Here is a 16,804-nt window from a genome sequence, read left to right as displayed (position 1 = left end):
TTTAACAGTGACTTTGGGAAGTTCCTGGCAGTGACTGAGCTCGGGCGGCCCATAGTTGAGTACTTGAACACCCAGAAGGACATGCTGGACAATTATCGTGCCTCAGTAGACAGGTGCAGAAATAACTATGACCTTGTGGATATCTTCATGTTGAACTTAAAAGGTAAGCATTAGATAGAGAGTAGATGGGTTGAGGTGTGTGTGTGTGTGTGTGTGTGTAAAAGAGACAGTCAGCAGACAGACATACATACAGACAGACAGACAGACAGACAGAGAAGAGAGAGGAGAGTTCTGTGTCACGTGTGTGGAGATCATAAGCCAGGTTACCAGTCTCACTCTCGCCATCCATCCTATGGTCCTGAAATGAATTCAGACCATCAGTCTTGGAAGCAAGCACCTTTATCTACTGAACCATTACCTAGCTCTTACTGTAATGACTTTTTAACTTTTTCTTGCATTGGGATGCCTGAGAACCAACTCTTTCTGTTTCCTGCTTCCCAGGGTAGAACCATTCCTGAGCTGTTCTCTGGTATATGTGCTTTGAAGTTCTGCATTCATGATCTCTCTACATACTCTACTTTCAGGCATATTTTCAAACTGAAAATATTTCAGTTCAATAAAGAATTACTATTCCATGTTATAAAATACGTCCTTATACTTTTTTTTTCAGACCCTGCTGTCAGGATTAACTTGAGGGACAGGTTTAGAATCCCTGAGATCTTCAGCCTGGGTGGATGGAGGCAGGTAGGCAGCCCACAGGGAGGACAGCTCTACCCTCAGGGCTCTCTCTCACCCTCCTTTCTCCTCTAGCTGAGCCCAAGGTGACTGTGTACCCTGCAAAGACACAGCCTCTGGAACACCACAACCTCCTGGTCTGCTCTGTGAATGACTTCTACCCTGGCAGCATTGAAGTCAGATGGTTCCGGAATGGCGAGGAGGAGAAGACTGGAGTTGTGTCCACCGGACTGATCCAAAATGGAGACTGGACCTACCAGACCCTGGTGATGCTGGAGATGGTTCCTCAGGGTGGAGAGGTTTACACCTGCCAGGTGGAGCATCTCAGCCTGACCAGCCCTGTCACAGTGGAGTGGAGTGAGTGGGAAACCCTTGACTCTGCAAATGCCCAACCACGGTGTAGTAGGAGTGACGTTCTCTGCCTGTTCCCTTTCTCTGACCCTGTAAATCCCTGCCTACCAGGGAAGCACATGGGTGACTCCACAAGGAAAAATGAATACAATTTCCAAGTTACCAGCTTTTATTCCTCACCTAGTTCAACATCTATGCCCGCTACACTTGCTGATTAAGATGGATGCCTTGTGGAAATGTTCCCAAACAGAAAGTCACTGAAAAAGTAAAGATCTAGATAGATTGGGTGAAGGGACTGGGTGCCTTCTGCCAGGTTTGTCAATGAAGACACATGTCCCCAGTACAGTACATGGCGTGAGCTGGGTTCTTTGTCAAGATTGGGACAAAATGAACCTATAAGGTTTATACATAGCCCCAGAAAGACACACTTCCTCATGGACAGCAGCTATTAAGAGCAAAGTGGAGTTGCCATCATAGGCTTTTCAGCCATCATTCCAAGGTCTGTCGATGGTCAAATTCTCCAATTCCATTTCTTTATGATGTAGCAGACTCAAGTAAGATGCAAGTTCTCCACAGGACACTATTGGCCACAGAGCTGCAAATAACCTTGGACCAAGTTACTTAGGAACTCCAGGTAGCTGCCCCCGTTTTTATCATCTCACATGTGCAAGTTAGGTGATTCCCACCCCTGAACATGCTTGATATGCACAGGAGACCTGCAGGGGCACCCAAGAGTCATGGTAGCTTCTGCTACAGGACAATGGACAGGTGACACTGTCTCTCTTGGGACAAGACAGTAGCAGTAACATGATAAGGACAAAGGGCTACTCTAGCTTTGGGTCAGCATGTATTTGGTTCCTCTTAGTCTAGTTCCATTCTGAGTCTGTGTAATGGCTGACTCCCTCATTAGGCAATGGCTCAGAAAATGCCCAGGGGTACCACCATTGGCATCTTGGTCTGAACTGCTTCTTCATTGCTGGGTGTAGAGAGGGACACAATTATCATGCATAAACATACTATTGGACAACATTGTGGTATGCAACACTACCCAGCCACCAGCTGCAGCTGTTCAGTTAACAGAAATAATTTCTCCAGTTTCATTACAAGAGATGGCAGAGATGGATAAAGCAACTCTAGATGTTTATATTCTCATCCATGGCTGCAGCCACTGTCTTCCACTTTTGCTGTGACTCTGAAATATCTTTCCAGAAGTGGCAAGTTCTAACTACCCCAGTGCTCTGATATCAGGTGTTGAATTTGTGATAAAACCCACATCTGGCTTCCATCCTTAGGGGCTCGGTCCACATCTGCACAGAACAAGTTGTTGAGCGGAGCCATGGGCATGGCGCTAGGTCTGTTCATCCTCGCAGTGGGGCTGTTCTTCTATTTAAGGAATCTGAGAGGTAAGAAGCCTGGTGGTGGCTGAGACTCCATAGCGTTTCATGTGGGAGAGTTATTCATGGCTTAGGCATGGTTAAATGACCAGGGAATTGGCAGAATCTCGGTGAAGATGCTCATCCCCCAGATGATCCCAGACACTAAGCAACAGTCTGACTGCCAGGGGGAAACCTGTAGCCATAACTTGCAGTAACTTGCAGATAAGAGATTATTAAATATCCTGGCAGATCAGGTTAAGAAATACACAGGAAAGAAAGAGCCATTGGGCACTGCCAGGGTCTGGCTAGGTAGTTAGCACTGAGCCTTGCTCCCTGCACTTATTGAAGGCCTGTGCTCTGAAGCAGCATTGACTTGGGGCATGAGAAGTTTCTCCCCGCTCAGTGTTGAGCTTTTGGGAGGGGAAGGAAGGAGTTCTCTCCATGTCTCCATGTCATGAACATGTCCTGCTTGGTTTGTGCTCCTCCCTTGACCGTGCTCTCCCAGAGCCTGCCTCTTCCTGGTTTGTGCTCCTCCCTTGGCCGTGCTCTCCCAGAGCCTGCCTCTTCCTGGTTTGTGCTCCTCCCTTGGCCGTGCTCTCCCAGAGCCTGCCTCTTCCTGGTTTGTGCTCCTCCCTTGGCCGTGCTCTCCCAGAGCCTGCCTCTTCCTGGTTTGTGCTCCCTGATGGCTGCTCATCCTGTGCCTGTATCCCGAGATTTTGTCCCCGCCGGCAGAAACACACTCAGGACAACCGGAATCTTCTGCGGCAAAGCTTTATTGCTTCTCAGGAAGACCCCGAACCCAGAAAATGGCGCTGCTTATATAGCCCGCAGTGTGACATTTCAGCACCTGATGTGGCGTGACAGCTCCTGATTCGTTGCTTGCCCATCACCCCATTACTACGCCCCGAGAATGGGCAGTGACTAGGAGTGAGTTCACTCTCGAACCTGCGTACAAGGCTTGTTTACTAGTTAGGCACAGCAGAGGCCAGCGCCATCTTATAATGGTGATTGCTTGCGGCACGCACGGCTCTCCACAGTGATTGCTCGCGGCATGGCTCTCCACATGCCTGTGCCTGTGCCTGTGCCTGTGCCTGTGCCTGTGCCTGTGCCTGTGCCTGTGCCTGTGCCTGTGCCTGTGCCTGTGCCTGTGCCTGTGCCTGTGCCTGTGCCTGTGCCTGTGCCTGTGCCTGTGCCTGTGCCTGTGCCTGTGCCTGTGCCTGTGCCTGTGCCTGGCAGCCCCTGGACAGAAGACCTCCACTGGAGCTGATCCAGTGACATAATACCCTATCACAATTTTCCTCAAATAAGCAGTTATGAGGACAACATACAGAAAACAGAAAGGAAAGATTACATCATTGAAACATGACCTTCCTTTAATTATAAGTATATGAAATAATACATATGCAGAATTCAGGAATTCTGTGTGTGTGTATATGTATGTGTGTGTGTCTGTGCCTATGTCTGTGTGTAAAGAAAACACCATGCTCTATGCAAAAAATATATACATTGTCCTGGCTGGCCTGTAGACCAGGATGGCCTGGAACTCACAGAGATCCTCCTGCCTCTGTCTCTGGAGTACTGGAATCTAAGCATGCCTTGTCCTGCTGGCTTAAATTTTCTTTATTAATTAAATTATTTATTTACTTTACATCCTGGTTGCAGCTTCCCCTCCCTTCTTTCTTCCTAGTCCTCCCCTTCCATCTCCCCATCCATCCCTTCTCCCCTTCTCCTCAAAAGAGGGAAGGCCTCCCATGGATATCAACCAGCCTTGGCATATCAAGTTGCAGTAAGAAAAGGCACATCTTCTGTTGAGGCTAGATGAGGCAGCCCAGTTGAAAAGGGATCCAAAGTCAGGCAGTGTAGTCAGAGTGAACCCCTGCTCACACTTTAGGGATCCCATATGGAGATCTCTGGTTGGCAGTTCAGTCTCTGTGAGCCCAGTGGGCCCAGTTTAGTTGTTTCTGTAGGTTTTCTTGTGTCCTTGACCCTCTGGCTCCAACAATCCTTCCTCCCCCTGGACAACAGGATTGCCAAGCTCAATGTGATGTTTGATTGTGGGTCTCTGCATCTGTCTGCCTCAGTTACTGAGTGAAGCCTCTCTGAAGACAGTTGTGCTATGCTCCCATCTGCAAGCATAGCAGAGCATCTGTAACGTTGTCAGGAGTGGGCTCCCTCTCATGGTTTGGGTCTCAAGTTGGACCAGTCTTTGATTGGCCTTCCCCTCCATTGCTGCTCCATCTTTATGCCTGCACATCTTGTAGGCAGGACAAATTGTGGGTTTAGGGTTTTGTGGCTGGGTTGCTGTCCTAATCCCTCCATTGGAAGTCCTACCTGGTTCGAGCTTCATATCCTTCTTTGCTAGGAGTCTTAGCTATTGTCACCGTCATAGACTCTGGGGGGTTTCCTACTATCCTAGCATTCTAGCTCCTCCCAGAGATGCACCCCAAATCCTGTTGTCTCTCTCTATTACTCTTTCTCCACTTCCCCCACATCACCCCTCCTATTCTCATCCCCATCCCCTCCCCCAAACAGTCCCTCCACCAGCATTGTCAAATCTATCTTCTCTTCTCTGTGAGATCCAAGCTCCCTATCCCACCCCTCTCCCAAGCCCTTCTTTTTAGCTTATCTGGGTCTGTGATTTTTAACACGGTTATCCCATACTTTATGACTAACATCCCCTTATAAGTGTGCACAAACTATGTTTGTCTTCCTGGGTCTGTGTTTTCTCTCTCAAGATAATTTTTTCTAGTTCCATCCATTTGCCTGCAAATTTCATGATGTCCTTGCTTGTAACAGCTATATAATAGTCCATAAATATACCACATTTTCTGTATCCATTCTTCAGTTGAGGGACATCTGGGTTTAATCCAACATTGGGATGTTATAAATAAAGCTGCTATGAACATGGTTGAGCAAGGTTTTTTGTTTTGTTTTGTTTTGTTTTTTGTGGGATGGCAGAGCGTCTTTTGGTATATGCCAGGTGTGGTATAGCTGGTTCTTGAGGTAGATCAATTCCCAACTTTATGGGAAACTGCTAAATTGATTTCCATAATGGCTGCATCGGTTTGAACTGCCACCAACAATGGAGGAGTGTTCCTCTTGTTCCACAACCTTGCCATCAGTCCTCTGCCATATTTGGAATTGGAGAAATCTTTTCCATTCTGTAGGCCAATGTTTATTGATGGTGTTCTTTGCTTTACAGAAGCTTTTCAGTTTCATGATGTCTCAATTATTAATTGTTGATCTTAGAGCCTGAGCCATTGGTGTTCTGTTCAGAAAATTGTCTCCTGTACCATTGAGTTCATGGCTATTCCCCACTTTCTCTTTTAGCAGGATCAGTGTCTCATGGTGCTGGTGAAGGAGCTGCCTCCAGATTGACAGGCAGTGGGAGTGAATGCCACATGGGGCCTGGGTTGAGCATCTGAGACCTGGAAGCCAGCCCTCAGTGACACACTTTCTCCAAGACCACACCTGCTCCAGAATGCCATATCTCCTAATAGTGCCACTCCCTCTGATCCTATGGGAACCAGTTTCTTTCAAACTACCACATTGCCTCTCATTTAAAAACTTGCACATGGCTTGTTAGAGCAGCTAAGTACTACAGATGTCATGAAGACAGCTAGAAACTGTTTGGATGAGTTTAAAGAGGACCTGTGACTTGGTTCAAATGATGGGTGTCTGCTCCTCTGTGAACCTGCACTGAGCAGGATCCTGAGAGTCAGTCTCAGTCATGTTTGAAGAATTAGTTTCAAAAGTAAGAAGCTAGCAGTCGCCAGTCAGCTGTGGTGCATGCCTTTAATCCCAGCACTTGGGAAGCAGAGGGAGGTGGATCTCTGAGTTCGAGGCCAGCCTGGTCTACTGAGTGTGTTCCAGGACAGCCAGAGCTACACAGAGAAACCCTGTCTGAAAAGCAGGAGAAGGAGAAGGAGAAGGAGAAGGAGAAGGAGAAGGAGAAGGAGAAGGAGAAGGAGAAGGAGAAGGAGAAGGAGAAGGAGAAGGAGAAGGAGAAGGAGAAGGAGAAGGAGAAGGAGAAGGAGAAGGAGAAGAAGCAGCTAGCAATCAGTCAGAAGTCTATTTCAGCCTAGTTATTGATGATCCAGGGTGATTTACACACAATCACATAGAATTCATTTTATGTTAGGGCAAATTCAAGTCTCTGTTATGCATATGGTAAGATTCATTATGCATTTACATAAACTAGATTTTCTGGTAGGAATTTGATGAGGTTAGAGTGATGTTAGATGTGTCTGACACCAAATTGGTAGCTTCACCTTAGATTCAATAATTTCCTTATTTAATAAAACTTCATGGTTTACATGTGGAGTTGAAATACTGCTTAATGATTCCCTGAATGAGTAATAGAGATAAGGAATAGATACAAACCAGCAAGTATAAATATAAACAAACAAACAAATAAGTAAATAAATATGTTCACTCTGGTTTTCCAAGCAGTTTGTATTTACAGAGTGATTTAGAGGGAATATCGTGAGTACAATCCATCTTCCTGTCGCCAAGTCTACTCTTCCTTGTCCTTAGCTACATTTATATTTTGCTATGAGAGTTTATACTTTTCTAAACAAAAATCTTCCTAGTATGTTGCTAGTGCTGTCTGAATTTGCACTCACATATATTTTTTTGATGAAAAATATCGTGTACTTGTATGTACAGACATGAAATTCTCTTCAGCAGCAGCATGCAGTAGAAAGTTGACATTTTTTAATACTATTGTTGAGAGTAACATGGTCATGACTTTGGTTTCATTTGTTTCTGCCAGAATTTTATTTAGAATGATTTTGTAACCTACATTATTAAACTTCTTATTAATATCTGGGGTTTTTTTCTTCCCACGTATCTGGTTATATGTAGAGGAAATGATGACAATTTTGTATTCTTAGAAATTCTAATCCCTTTCGTGTATTTATTTGGCTATTTTTTTCATTGCCCCACTGCATATTGTTCTAGATACCATGTGGGATAGCTTTGGATATCCTAACCCCGTGCCTGATGTGAGAAGCTAGGCAGATGTCTTTTCCAAGATCAAATAAATTGCTTTTTACTGCAGATTTCCCGAGAAACCAGATCTCTCAAAAAGAAACAAAAAAGAACCACAACTTTAAGACCCAGTGCTAACGTCCACCACCATCCCTCTTATGAGTTTATGTGGGTGAACAAGTATTGTTTTATATCCATCTCTCAATTAGTACAAATTGCATTAACTGATTCTCAAATGTTGCACCACTCTGGCCTTTCTACATAGATTGATGTCTCTGGATTTAGTCTCTAATACTTTCTTGATAGCTCAGGGCACACACAGCAGCAGCCATTGTCTCTGCTCCGGACTGTGTGTGTCTGTATTCCAAGCATCCATTCTCTCCGTCCTTGACTCTACATGTCTATAGTCCAAGCCCTCATTCTCTTTGCTCCTGAATGTGCATGGAATGCCCTTGTGTTTCTGCCTTGACATCACAGCAGATGTGGCTGGAATCTGGAATTGTCAATCAATCAATTCTATCTTCCATCAATTGCTTTTGTCAGAGTGTTTGTCATGGTGACAGAAAGGAAGCTAAATGGACCAAACCTGGAAGCAGAGCCCCTGGGGCTGGAAGGAGGGATTGAGGAAGACCTTCACCAGCCCGACTCCACTGACCTATTTCTGAAGCCAAGCTAACTACTTCCTTAATTTCACAATCAGCCACTGTAGAGGATCTGAAACATGAGACTGTGCCATAGAACCCAGGCCTGGCCCTCAGTGTCCCCTGGCCATTTCCTAATGCAAAGGATGTTGCAGTGGGGTCTCTGGTCATTACCAGTGTCCTGTAACTTGTGGATCTCTCAGTATGCTGCCAGCTCTGCCCACAATTGCCCCTGCTCTGTCATTGTCATTAGTTACCCAAGGCCAGGCCCTCACTTTTGAGATTTGTTCTGCTAAGGATAAGCATAAAAGCCATTTCAAGAGCCAATTAATAATTCTCATTCTTTCCTTTTAATAAATCTGTTTGGGGAGTTCATACATAAGTAAGTATACTGAATTTGTATATTTACATCATTTCCACCATTCCCTCTACCACCCAGCTTCTCCCACGATCCCCCAACCACCTGCTCACACTTTCAGAATTCATGGCATCTTCATACACACACACACACACACACACACACACACACACACACACACACACACACACACACACACACTGAGTCTAGTTTTTCTTCTTTGTATCCAGAATCTCATCAACTTTCTTTGAGAATTTCACAAAAAGGGAAATGGTAGGGGGAAAGGGTCACATTCACTCTCATATCCCACCTCCAACTACCCCCCTGACACACACACTCCAACACACATCAATACAGAGCCTTCTGTACAGCAACTCCAACTCCACTCTGTGGTTTACCAGATGGACATGTTTTTAAGCAATAATATCTGCAGAAGCTTAAAACCCTAGTGAGGCTGGGTTTCTGATTAACCTCAGACTTTGTAAAAGGTACTCAGTATTCAGACATGGGGGAAGTACACATATTCCTCAGGGCCCTCCTTTCCACCAAGAACTGGCTCAGGCACAAAAAACGTGTCACAACCCAAGGTGTTTATTATTTGTAGAAAAAAAGAACACAGTTTGGAGAAGATGACTACATTCTCAGAAAGTTCCACAGCGGAGGAAGAACTTTGTGATATTTGTCACAGAGGAATTATTATAAATGGTGGAAGATAGAATATAGATACAGGTGGGAGATGGAGAACCCCAGCCAGACATTAGACCAGAGAACCTGCCGCCATTCTTGAGGCTTAATGCTGGAAACTGCAGAAGATGAGGTCTCCGCTGAGATGAACAACTGAAAGGGGTAGCCTCAGACGCTGTCACAGCAAGTTTCTTCACTGAACTTTAACTGAAGGCATTGCCTGTGGTGGGACACACAGAATTATCAAGGAGGTCACAGTAAGAACTGAGAGCCCTTCATCTTCCTGCCTGGTCCCTCTTGGTCATGTGACTCTGAAAAAGTCCTTAAATGTTGATTTGAGTTCCCAACATGAGCCCCAAACCTTATTTTGCCTGAAGATCAACATGCATTGCCTCTTCCAGATCCCTTTAGAAGCATCTTTCAGACTAAAGGATCAATACTAGTGATGGACTCAGGAGATTTCCAGTTCATGCCACAGATCCAAGAGCTTAACTCCAAAGGCTTCAGACTCTGGAGATGGGGCTGATGCCTTAAGACCCAGAAGCTCTGCATGCCTGAGCCTTGAGACTAACTTTCCCATGCCACAAGGACGCAGTGTTCTCGTGTGAGTCAACAGTCTTGGGAGCTGAAGAAAATTTCCAAGACTCACAACTGGTCCAGGAACACCCTAGGAAGGGATCACAGATCCTGAAGGTTTGGATAGCATCTGAACTCAAAGCTCAACTTTTCCAACAAAAGGAATTAAGAGACACCACTACCCCTACCCTTCTCTTAAAGGCACCACACTTGTGCTTTCCTCTCTCAGACATTCACACATATGTCAGTCTCTGAGCACATTTAACGCACCTCCAGGTATCTCACAGGGCTCCTTGTCGGCGTTCTACAACATTGCGTTTTTGAATACCCTTCATGATGAGGATAATCCCGACAACGATGCCCACCAGACCCACAAACAACCCAAGAGCACACACAACATTCTCTTTAGTTTCTGGGAGGGGGGTTTTCTCTTCAAACTCTGGGGAAAATAAAGCAGAGGAGATGTCAGTTGATGTCATAGGAAATAACATGGGTAGCCAATATAAGAAAGAGAGTGTGTCCTGGGACTGGAGAGACAACTCATTCGTTAAGAACACTGACTGCTCTTGCAGAGAACCTAGGTTTCATTTCCAGTAGCCATACGGCATCTTACAACTGCACATAGCTCCAGGTGCAGGGGATAGGACACCTTTTTCTGACCTCTGAGGGCAGCAGGCACTTACATGGTGCATAGTCATACACACTGGCAAAACACCCACATGCATAATATTTTTTCAAAAATGAATGAATGTGCCTTTCAAGATAACCAAGGTGTATATATTGTAGTCAATGTTATGAAACACTGTGAACTCTTAGTTTGTGATGCTGGTAATTGAGCTTGAAGCCCCACACCTATACGGCCATTACTCTAACAGTGAGCTGCGCTCTTATCCCTGTACTGTTAAATGCTATGTGTCCAGAATACAGCATTGAAACAGGATGGGAGCCTGCAAGTGAAGTAATGACTGCACCCTACCCCAGTGCTTCCGCAGAGGCTCCTCCAAACCCCAGTGATCCACCTCACAGTCATAGTAATCATCTGTGGAGGGCAGGAAGGTCAGATAGTGGAATTTGCGGAAGAGGTGATCATCCCTTGGGAGAAACACTGTCTCTGACACGCCTTTGGTGACAGGCTGTCCATTCCGGAGCCAGGTGACATTGGCCACTGGAGGGGAGAACTTGTCAATGAAACAGATGAGGATGTTGGGCTCTCCCAGGTTCACAGGGCTTCTGGAGAGTACAGTCACCTCTGGGGCCACTGTGGGGAGAACACGGCATAAATTAGCTTTCATTCCTTCAGCTTCTTCTGCTCTGCCCATGCTGTCCTGTGGTACAATGCTACCTAGGACTCTGAAACTGTTCCCTGAGGAGTCAATCATGTGACCCTAGTCCCAGATCTGACATTTTGGAGCCAGTATTGAGGTATGAGGTATCCAACCACTCACGAAATTCCACCCAAGCCCCCAGCCCAGTTTCTCACTCCCACTGTATAGACTCAAGTCAGTGCTTTTATAAATGTTAATCGATGAATAAACCAAGACTACAATAAAAAAAAAAGGAATAAACTTCTAAAATCCCTGGGCCTGTGGCCTGAGAATTAGATTTGCTATGCTGAACAAACTTAGGTCTTAGAAGGGCAAGCAAGACCTCCTTACACCCTTATAAAATTTGCCAAAGTATCTATTTACAGCTGCGTTCCCACATCTGGGAGGAGGGGATAGGGAGGAGAGGCAGGTACCGTTGGCATCTGGAGTGTTGTTGGAACGCTTTTTCATGACTTCCAGGTTAGCTTTGTCCACAGCTATATTAGCCAGTGCACCCTGAGCCTCAAAGCTGGCAAACTTTGCAAATTCTTCAAGTCTCCAGATGGTCTCTGACTTTTCAATGTCTACATGGAAAATCTCATCGCCATCAAAGTCAAACATAAACTCTCCACGTTTGTCTGGTAAAAGATAGAACTCTGCCTGGATGATGGTGTGTTCCTCTGAAAAGAAAGGAAAGGGGATTAGGGAGGGAGATGGAAGAAGAAGATGGTGAAGAACCCACAGGCATTTGGGTGGGCAGGGATGGACGGTGACTGGGACAATCGGGATGGAAGAGCATAGAATGGGAGTTAGGGAAGAAACAGGGTCTGGGTGATGGACATTCATACTGAGCAAAGCAGGCAGGTGAGAAAGAAGGGAGCTGTTTGTGTTAGAACATGAATGGATGGGGCTGCAAGACACAGCCTTCAACATAGCCTTCTTTATTAGCACCAAGTCAACTGTTGTCCATATGTGCACTCCAGCATGAGCCACCAACCAGTGGCCACTCCCTGAAACACATACTCTCCATCAGCAGCCTTCAACTGTAAACAGTCTCTCAAGAGCTCCTACCCCATCCATGCTACATCGCTTAGCTGGCCTGGGAAGGTCTTGTGCATATAACTGCAGCCACTACAAGTTCAGTCATGTGTGCAATGGCATGGCATGTCTGGAAGACAGTATCTCTCACGGCGTCGTCCCCCCACCCCCATCCTCTGGCTCACATGTTCTTTCTGTCCCCTCTCCTACACTGTCCCTTGGGCCTTGGAGTGGCAGGTTGATTCAGAAAACATATTTGAGTGGGTATTTAATGACTTCATGACTTTAGAAATTTGGCTACAGTGCATCAGAAAAAAAGCATCCCTTGTTCCCTGTTGTGCGGGGATTAAATAGCTTGGGTCAGCACACAGGAGCGTCTTTTTATCCTGGCACTGTACTCTCTAAGTAGAGAAGTGTTATTTGAAAGGATCCTTTGGGAACTTGGGAACTGATTAGAATTGTGACACCTGACCCTTTTGCTTACCCTGTAAACTGAGCATATCACTACTGTCTACTTAATAAGGGAGTTTCCTGTCATACCTCTGCTGAGTCCCATTCTATCAGGATAGGTTTGAGACAAGAACTTGCAGTACCCTCACCAAACCTAACAAACTCTGCTTTCAATTTTTGGTTACAAATTCCTTTAACCGGTAACCCTTAGAGACATACGTGGTGCCCGAGGCACCCAGGAGATTGACACTGAGACTTTGCAATGCTCTGGATCGCTTATCCTCATCCCAAGACTACGTCTTTGAGAAGGGGCATAGCTGGGTTGACCTTGAAACTAGACCTTTATCTAACCACTACTTCGACTAGGACTACTTTTGTGAGACATGGTCTGTTATGATTGACAGGGAGGATAACCAACAACAAGGATGATGAGATGAGGGCTTCTGTGTTGTCTTTAGGGATAAGATGACTGATTTTAATGTTTAGTCAAGAGATTTATTTTATGATTGTCTTTATGCACAAATGTATCTTCTATATTCCTTCTTCCTCCGGCTCTGCTGCACAGGAAGAGCATCTGCCTCGCTAAGACCTTCTTGGTCAGTAGAAGCCCAGACTTGCTCTTGTGTGACTGGAGCTGGCTTCCCTACTCTTCTCATTTCCTTTCTGCCTGTCTTCCTTCCTTGGTTGTCGACAGGGATGCTCAGGATGCAGAACCCTTTCTCACATCAGCACAAAATATTTGCTCTGGAGATGATTCCAACCTCCACTTAACATCTCTCTGCTCTCTGGTAACTAGAACTCGGTAGTGGTGACCACAGTTCGTAACTAGAACTCGGTAGTGGTGACCACAGGTCTTGTAGCATCTGCTGTGTCACAGGAAGGGGGTGGCACTGCTACAACTGCCCCAAGAATCAGTCAACTAAGTGCACTTCAGATCAGTGTGCCTGCCCTACCTCTTGAGTAGATTTGGAGTGGGGTGATGTCCTTTCTTTCTCGTGATCTTAAATACAGTGTCCATGTTTAAATATAACAGGACTGGTGTGAACAGGATACTCAGACGAGAACAGCACTGAGAGCCTCTCATACATTATCTCACTTGATCTTCACAAAATCATGTGAGGTTTCCAATTATTAATTTTCCCAATGTTCCAGAAAGAAAAAAAATAAAACCCAGGGATGAAACTGGTTGGTGCCTACTGAAAGCTACTTTCCCATAGCCCCAAATGTCTGACCTCTGGAGAGACAGCAGCTCTCAGCACCGTGTGCCTTTATTTGTTTGCTCAACTAAGTCTGAGTCATTTTACTTCAGTAGAAAGATTTTTCCCCTGAACTATAACTGTCTGATAACCTTCAGATTTAGACTTACATGGTGCCTGCCATTCTTATTTTTTCAGTTCAAAGACTGCCCTTTCCATGCCCACGTTTATTTCTCCAAAGCCTCATACAGTCTACCACCTTGGTTTTGGTTTTCTTAGCACTTACCTTTGATAGCCCATGACTTCTGGGAGCTCATCAGAACAGCAATGAAGAAAAATTTTAACACCAGGGCTCCAATTGTGGTCATTTTCTTCTTGGGTGTTTGGTGGGTTCAGAAGCGATCGCAGACTGAGGCAGAATTAACAAGAACTAAAAGGGATTAAAATCCAAAGCACTCAACTTTTAACCAATCAGAAAAATGTTTCAGACTGACACATCTGTTGCTAGGGAAAGGTTTCTTGCAACCAGGTCCTATTTAGTATCCGAGTTTCTACTTAACATTTCAAGAAATAATTTTCTTCAAGAAGAAATTTTTCCACTTATTAACAAAAAAATAATAAAGGCTATAGACAAACAGGGCAAAAAATTTCAAGAGATTGGGAATTGTTGGTTGTAAAATACACACTCTCCTGTCCCAATCTGAGACCTATCTGAAACACATCAGTGAGGCTAGAATAAATTAAAAATCGCTAATATGAAAAATGGGGATTTTTCTGAGTGTGAAGGCTGGGAAGACTGCTTTCAAGGGACATTGAATTATCTAAAGAGAAACTGAACAAGCAGGTGATGGAGAATGCCCGGATTCTGGTAACAGAATGTCATTCAGGGATCTCCTTATTGCTGGATGCATCTCCTTTTGCAGTGGGCTAGACCCCAACATGGTCAATTCAGTCCAAGGTTCCAGGGCCACTGGAAAATATTGTTTTCTGATGGCATTGAAAAATAAACTGAGTCCCAAAGCTCCAAAGACCAGAGAGAGTTGGGGCACCTTTGGAAAATGGGTAGTGATCACTAGAAACCATGGGCTGTATGGGGTCCTCCTATATTTGTCATGGCCTAGAGAGGATCTCTAGCCAGATTGTGACCTGAAGGTGAATCTGGGCTTGGATGTGGAGGCCACTACTAAAGAATAGCTTGGGCACACCCTGTAGCCTAGGTCAACGGGCAGTGGAAGCTCTCCTCCTGTCTTATAAGGATTAAAGGCTTGAGCCAAAAGTGTGTTTTGAGATTCTCCATAGATGTTCCTGAAAATTAGGAGGTTTTACACCTCTTGTTTCTGGAAACACTGTATAATACACAGAAAAATATTTGCTTACAGACAGAAAGGGCTAAAAGCCAAAGAGAAGCCGCCAAGCAGCTAGGTTTCCCATCTGGGGCTGAGTTAGTGGCTTGGTGAATCTTCAACATAATACAACAAAGACAGAAGCTGATGGACCAGGAGGGCAGCCATCCTCCTGACTGACTGCTGATGGACCGATCATGCCAGGGGCTGAGTAAGGCATCTGATATCAACCCCCAGATCACTAACAGGATCATCCCGGGGTCAAGAGGTTGATGCAACAATTCTGTGGTGCAGGCTGGCCTCCTTTTTCAGAGCCAAATCAAGCCAACACAATTTTTGCACCTATCTTTTGCTAGCTTCTTAATGCCATACTCTTGGCAAGTGTGTGGTAAGTTTAAGGTACTTCTAAATACACAGTGCTACTTAGCAACTTATGATGCTGCCTAGTTCCTGTCTGCTGATTGGTTCTGCTCATGAGATTATTAAACTAGACTTCAGAGAATGACTTTCAGTTCCCCTTCTCTGTGATGGGGCGAAGTCTCTAGCACACTGTTCGTGGTTTCCTATTCTCCCAAAGTATAGCTTCCTGTGTGTCTGAGGGGATTTCTGAAGCCACCTGAATAAATGTATCCTTGGTGACATTAAACCGTGGTGAGTTACTGTCATGGGTCCTCCAGAAAACAGAATTGAATATGTTACAAGAAGTATAGCTTAAGGCTGGCAGAGCACTGGTCAGGGTCGACTTTTAATCTAAAGTGGTCAGTGGCCTCTGGGAAGTCCCACTGATGTCATAGTTTCATCAAAGCCCACAGGACACGAGGGAACATCATCTGCTGAGGACGTCACCAATGCCTGCTGCCCAATGTTCAAGCTTGCTCACCACATGACACAGGTGCTCACCACTCTGCCACCCAAACCACACAGCTTGTATCCACACTCAAAACCGTGTGTTCAGGGTGGGAGAACCGAGCCTCAGAGGCAAATGGGAGTCTTCTAAAGATTACTGAATTATATGAACATGACTATCGTCTATATCCATATTCTTTACCGGTCATCTGTCTTCATTCTCCCACAGCTCCGCGACCATGAGTGCATCCACACTGGACCCAGATCAGTTCAGGGGCTTCAGTGCATTTTACCTTTGTTTGATCCAAGTTCTTCCATTTTAGCTTCCCTTCTCCCTCTCCCCCGAATGCTGAGCTGCGCAGTATCATATCCCCATCTGTTCTTTTGCTCTAGATTGCCATGACTATGAAGGTCTTTCATTTTTCTGTGTAAATTTTAGGATTGATTTCTATAGCTCTGTGAAGAATGCCATTGTTATTCTAACAGAGACGACACTGAGCCACTAAATTCCCTATAATAGAATAACATTTTGACAATATTAGTTCTTCCAAACAGTGAATGTGGAAAGTGTTTTCCTTTCTGTCTCTTCTTCAGTTTCTTTTTCTTTTCATTTATTTATTTGAATATTAGGAATTAAATTTAGGGCCTCATCTCACACCAGGGAAATGCCCCACTATTGAATGGTAAGCCCAGTGTAAAACTGTAATCCTGAGACAGGATCTCATCTAGGCTGGCTTAGGACTTTCTCTGAAGCCCTTGTCAACTTTGAACTTGTGATTTCCATCTGGCTGAGGCACAATTACAGGGCACCAGCAAGCCTGGTTTCCTCTTCTTTTTTATCGGTGTGTGTGTGTGTGTGTGTGTGTGTGTGTGTGTGTGTATTTAAGTTTTCAGAGAATTGTGGCTATTGAGCT

General features: G+C 45.1%; 2 protein-coding genes across 3 annotated transcripts in view; one reads left to right on the top strand and one right to left on the bottom strand.

Moving 5' to 3' along the window:
• Positions 1-5,887, top strand: part of LOC110283753 (H-2 class II histocompatibility antigen, I-E beta chain-like) — a 15,301-nt gene extending 9,414 nt beyond the window's left edge. Inside the window, exons 2-5 of one of the 2 annotated variants that reach the window (XM_021149220.1) lie at positions 1-163; positions 811-1,092; positions 2,379-2,489; positions 5,796-5,887. The exon at positions 1-163 is cut by the window's left edge and continues 104 nt beyond it. In XM_021149220.1, the coding sequence (XP_021004879.1) occupies positions 1-163; positions 811-1,092; positions 2,379-2,489; positions 5,796-5,887 (648 nt within the window). Of the gene's footprint in view, positions 164-810; positions 1,093-2,378; positions 2,490-5,792 lie in introns of both variants that reach the window. The other variant, XM_021149219.2, reaches the window with a different exon arrangement.
• A 3,139-nt stretch (positions 5,888-9,026) lies between these two features.
• On the bottom strand, positions 9,027-14,111 carry LOC110283699 (H-2 class II histocompatibility antigen, E-U alpha chain). Its single transcript, XM_021149128.2, has 5 exons — positions 13,988-14,111; positions 11,452-11,697; positions 10,690-10,971; positions 9,984-10,152; positions 9,027-9,357 (listed from the first exon to the last, which is right to left on the bottom strand). Exons 1-4 carry the CDS (start codon positions 14,067-14,069, stop codon positions 9,995-9,997), a joined length of 768 nt encoding a protein of 255 aa, XP_021004787.1. The 5' UTR covers positions 14,070-14,111; the 3' UTR covers positions 9,027-9,357; positions 9,984-9,994.
• Between the last annotated feature and the right edge of the window lie 2,693 nt (positions 14,112-16,804).

This window comes from Mus caroli, unplaced genomic scaffold (genome assembly GCF_978045245.1).
Source record: "Mus caroli unplaced genomic scaffold, Mus_caroli_1 scaffold_18, whole genome shotgun sequence".
NCBI lineage: Eukaryota > Metazoa > Chordata > Mammalia > Rodentia > Muridae > Mus > Mus caroli.
Note: the sequence above shows the minus strand (reverse complement) of the source record. Positions and strands in the feature narration are given on the sequence as shown.

What these genes read in the sequence shown, in the direction of transcription:
- LOC110283699 (XM_021149128.2), bottom strand. Translation starts at nt 14,069, where the DNA reads ATGACCACAATTGGAGCCCTGGTGTTAAAATTTTTCTTCATTGCTGTT. An exon ending in GAAGTCATGGGCTATCAAAG is followed by an intron (nt 11,698 to 13,987) that starts GTAAGTGCTAAG and finishes CTTTCTTTTCAG; the next exon opens with AGGAACACACCATCATCCAG. An exon ending in GCCTCTGCGGAAGCACTGGG is followed by an intron (nt 10,153 to 10,689) that starts GTAGGGTGCAGT and finishes TATTTTCCCCAG; the next exon opens with AGTTTGAAGAGAAAACCCCC.